This window comes from Nannochloropsis gaditana (assembly GCF_000240725.1).
Source record: "Nannochloropsis gaditana CCMP526 unplaced genomic scaffold scaffold328, whole genome shotgun sequence".
Lineage (NCBI taxonomy): Eukaryota > Eustigmatophyceae > Eustigmatales > Monodopsidaceae > Microchloropsis > Microchloropsis gaditana.
Window position 1 is genome coordinate 1 of NW_005803625.1, and position 5165 is coordinate 5165.

Here is a 5165-nt window from a genome sequence, read left to right on the forward strand (position 1 = left end):
ATGGGAGCAGGATTCCGGCGTGTCCGCGGTCTGGTGAAAGGGGCCCCGCGGAAGTGCGGGTGCCTCTGTCTTCTGTGCGCGGACTGGGGCAGCTGCTTTGGGCCCAGTGGGCGGGGCGGGCGCTTTGAAGGCGCTCTTTGGGACGAAGACGTGGGCGTCCGGCCGCAGCTTCATAGGTTTGAAGGCGGGCGCTGCCGCGCTTAGGGACTTTTTGTGCGTGTCGACGCCCACGGGTAGAGGCTCTGCACGCAAAATCGATGCCAAAGCTTTCATGCTGTTGTCCCTACCATTTGCACTCGCCACTCGCGATATGCCATCCGCCGCACTCGCGCCTTCGGTTGTACTCATTCGTAGGACGGAGCACAACGCACGCTGACACAAAGTGTGGAAGAATTCTGTCCTCTTGACGCAGAAAGCTATGGAGTCTGAGGGAGAATTCTGCGTCTGCAGTCTAGCAAAGGCTTCGCCGGGCGGAGAAATGTTATCTGCCCTGGTTCCTTACCCTCCGGAGAACAAACTACAACCTCCGAGATCTACTGGGTGGAATTAAAGTTGCACCCCTCTTTGTAATGACACGTGGTGAACTCGCTGGCTGAGAGGTACGAACGTCGCGCGCACTGCTCAAAGATCAAAGAGGACCAATGACAGCGTTCCAGGTTTTGCGTTCCGTCTTGTCGACTGCCCCCTCCTCTTCCTGGCAGGCTGACAGGCGACGTCAGATCGGACTCAATTTCTGCTTTTCGATCGTGATTGTAACTTAAAGGGAAACCCACGAGTTCTGTGCAATACGCGGGAAAAAAGAACGTTTAAAGTCAGACGCGTGCGTGTAACTTGTCAGCTTGTGTTTGAAAAGAAAGATAGCCTTATCCTGGCAGGGTGAGCCCTGATTGCACAACTGGTTCCGTTGCAGATTTCTCACCATAACATCTTTAGTCATGAATGCATGTAAGACATTCAAATGCGTGTGAGAGCATAAAATATAAGTGCGCCTTTTACTCAAAATTTCTCGGTTTGTGCTTCTCAGTGGCCACAGGAGGTGGGATGCGACAAAAGGTGCGACCCATTCAGAGAATGTGGAATGACAATCGTTATAAGATGAGTGCTGAGTTATTTATGAGTATGGTTAGTTCGGAGAGAATGCATGCCCTATCTTCGCCCTAAATAGCCCGCATTGAGGCGGTTCTCCGAGCGCCAAGAAGTGAGGGGGAGTGGTGGCACCCGGCTGGGCCGGAGACGGACGACGAGATGGTGGGTGGACGGATCATCTTTTGGCCGAAATCAAAGTTATTTAGAACGCACATGATTCTGTGGACATTCCCAAGGGGTTATTCAAGCTATTGTTTACAAAAATCCACATTTGTGGGATTTCCTTACGATACCTCTCCCAGCTCTAGGTGCTGCTTTACCACTACGCGGGCAGGTTGCGAGTTGCTTGCTCGCCTCCCTCGTTCGATCCGAGCCGCCCAGGGTACCTCTAGTGCAGGAAGATGAAGCGTTTTTTTTTCGATAGCAAGACAGTAATTGGCACAGAACACGCTTCCACGGCTTTCCTTGAAGGATGAAGCTGCCCCTTCCAGCAACATAAGGGGGAAAACTTTGAAGGAGGGACTGTAGAAAATATTTGACTCTATCGAGATACCACCGCTTGTCAGAGCGACGCTCGCTATCGCACACTACCATATTTTTTTTCTATACTCTTGGGCACACATGCACGACCTTGCATGCCTAACATATATTTATAGACCGTGAAGACTTCATGAGAGGAGCGTTCAGAAAAGAAAGAGAAATAGGGGGCGCGACACCATGGCCACGTCCTCTTGCGATGAGCCCGAGTGCGGTGGGCCTGTAAGAACCAGTGGTCGTCTCCGTCAGAGCAAGCCAGCAGCATGCTCCTTGAGGGCGAAGAAGATAATAAGGGAAGGCGTTGTGCATTCCCGGGTAAACTCGGCGGTCCGAGTTCGAAGATACAGAAATAAGCTCTGCTCGATGTCTCTCTTGCGAGAGCTTACTTACTTCTTTCGCGCAACGCGCAAGAGTGCCGCCAAGAGAGCCAGGGAGTCCGAAGGCATTTCATCAGAGTCCCATACTCTTGTACCAACGCCTTTTATTAACGAAAGGGATGATATTCCTGAGATGATAGTAGCTGCAGGGGAGGAAAAACATCAGAGAAGGGCCGGAGGCTCAAGGTAACAAGGTACACCCTCTCAGAGGCTTCCGCTGGGCGGCCCATCGCCTTCGGCTCGGGGGCCGCGAATCGCGTTCTTCTACTGATTCCTTTTGTGAACCATCATTCTGACGCCTACAACAGGCATTACTGTTTGACAGAAGTCGTGAATTTCCTATTAATCCTTTCGAGGACATCATTTTCGCTCCTGCGTCAGAGGGTACCTTTCGACACACCCTGCCCCTGGCTCCTCGTGTCTGCCCAACAGCCTTCCAGGGTATTTAAAAAGGTTTTACATTACAAACGCATTATCTACATACAGCAGAAGCTCTTTGGTTCCATGTGTTACACGGTGTCGGGATACATCCCGAGCTTTGGAATAGCGCGCTTCGCCCGTGTCCGGCGCCTACCACCCAGTCGGTAACCTCCTCTCGCTCTATCCTTCCACTATCTACACTGCATTTCGCGATGAATTGCGTGACATTTTTCAGCTGGAATGTTGCAGCACTTCGATCTCTAGATAAAGGCTCGGGTATCTCGTCGAATGCGGCGTCTAAGAATGACTGGCTTGGATGTAAGCTCGCGGCCTTGGGTTCACCCACATTTGTCTGCCTGCAGGAGACGAAAATATCGCGGGATATGTTGACCGAGGACGTGGCAACGCTCAAGCATTATCACGCCTTTTTTGCCCACACACATCGGGGTGTGGCACAAGGAGGAGCGTACGCTGGTGTGGTCACGTACGTGAGCAAGCATGTCGGGGTGCATGCGGCCTCGGCGGGTTTGGTGTGCTGTGCTTATGAACGCCGGAAGGGCCTGAATGACATCCCGAGCACAGTGGCTGGCAAAGCTTGCCCATTTGAATGCGGAATTTTTCGACGCATTTTTGAGGAGATAGTCCACGAGTCAGACAATTTTGAGGCCGAGCCGGTCAAGGCTGAACAAAAGAGAAGTGCAGAAGCCAGACGGAGCGATGGGGGAGACGCAGGCGAGGAAGAGGACTACGAAGGATGTATTTCGTCAGCTGAAGGAATTCTCAATATGATTCAGCCCGAAGATATACTACGCAAAATAGACACAGAGGGACGTGTGGTCATGACGGACCACGGTCATTTTTTGCTTCTGAACGTGTACGCCCCGTTCAATGGCAGGCCGGGTCGCGCTCGCTTCAAAAAAGCATTCAATGCTGCTCTTTTGGCTCGTATTATCGCATTCACGGTATCGGGACGCGAAGTGGTGCTTTGTGGGGACCTGAACGCTATCGCGGACGCAAAAGACTCGGTCGAGCGTCCCTCGGAGGAAGAGCTTGCGGCTGCTCCATGGGCCCGGTGGATGCGCACGCTGCTTGGATCGCGCCAAGCTGCCCTAGAACAAGCAAAGGGGGGGGGTAAAAGTAAGGACTCGCGGTGGGAGTGGCTTCCGAATGAATGCATGAATTGGGAGTCTGCCCCGAGCTGGCCGCTTCTGGTGGACACGTTTCGCGAGCTGCACCCTTTCCGGACCGACGCGTTCTCCTGCTGGTGCAATCAGACGGCAGCGCGTCACACAAATTATGGGCGGCGTATAGACTACATTCTTGCGTCACCGGGTCTGTGCGGCTACGCAGAGGGTCCCGGTATCGTCGCCCACTTGGAGGAGGCGGCCGTCAGACAGGAGGTGCGCGGCAGCGATCATTGTCCGGTGACTGCGCGCTTCTCTTTCTCAAAGCTTACAGATGGGTCATATCTTTCTTTGCCCTCTCCTTTTTCGGAGCGCGGTAGCGGACGCATTCTTCTCCCCCCGCTTTGCACGGGTAACTACCCCGAATTTCGAGCCCGACAGGCCGGCATTCACACATTTCTTCTGAAGCCATCGCTCAAAGTGGCCACCACTCCCTATCCCAGTGGTTGTGTTGACCAAAGTTTCAGCAACGATTTCCTGCACGAAAAGCTTAAGGTTTGCGATCCGCTATCTCCGTCAGCTCCCTCGCTTCATGCAAGCCACGAGGCTAGGGCTCGGCAGGGAGGCATGCAAGGCTCTATGGTGAAGTGCGCACGCACCAGCACAATTGGGAGGAAGCGCACCAAATCCAAATCTTCTGCAGCTCAGGTGCCGACCAAATCACAGATGACTCTGACTCATTATGGCATTGCCAGCACCAGAGCCAAAGGGGGGGATGAGAGCCGTGAAGCGACGGAGGAAAAGATGACCACTGGGACGTCCGCCTCCTTTGTTTCTTCGAAAGCATTAGCGCGTGAGCAACACTCATCTACTTTGTATGCTACCAAATCATCTTCTCTATCTTCATCTACCATGTCGGCTCCCCAGCCCGGTGTCATGCTGGAAGCCACACGACGAGAGGTCTTTTTGAGTGCCTTCCGATCCCAGAGGGACAACACCCCACGATGTCAGGGTCATAATGAGCCCATGGTCCGACGACATGTCAAAAAGGCAGATAGTGGCAACCTTGGAAGGTATTTTTTCTGTTGTGCACGGCCTGTCGGCACAGATGGAGACAAAGAAGCGCGTTGCAGAGATTTTCTATGGGAAGACAGTTTAGCAATGGGAGCAGGATTCCGGCGTGTCCGCGGTCTGGTGAAAAAAGAGAAACCTAGCAAGACGGGCGATGTGTAACCAGGTCTTTGAAGTGCTTGTGGCACGCTAGATGAAACAAGCATCAAGAACGAGAAGTACACATCCGTGGCTTGACAGAAGAGTATCGCCTTGAACAAGGATTTTAAAATGTGCATTTTTTCGGTACGCAAAAATAAAACGCAAATAGCGAAATCTAAACTGTGCTGGTCAACTCCGTGTTTCAGGCTGGAGGTTGCTCCCTAATCACGGCCGTGCCATACTGCGACCCTCCTTAAAATATCACGCAAGCGAGGAGGAGGTTGTCGCCTTCCCGGCCCCGCGCGCAGGGCAGCACCAGGTACAAAATCGTGTCATGGCAGGTTTCTATCACCTCCCCCCGCTCCTGCCCTCGCCCTGCTGCTTCTTTCTCGTAGTTTAGCTTCATTTT

The 5165-nt window shown here is 53.0% G+C and overlaps 1 protein-coding gene across 1 annotated transcript; it reads left to right on the forward strand.

Moving 5' to 3' along the window:
• Positions 1-2922: 2922 nt before the first annotated feature.
• APEX2 (AP endonuclease 2) lies at positions 2923-4947 on the forward strand (the record flags this gene model as incomplete). Its single annotated transcript, XM_005854983.1, has 1 exon — positions 2923-4947. A coding segment is annotated over one exon (1855 nt), but the record flags the coding sequence as incomplete, so codon positions are not given.
• Positions 4948-5165: the final 218 nt, after the last annotated feature.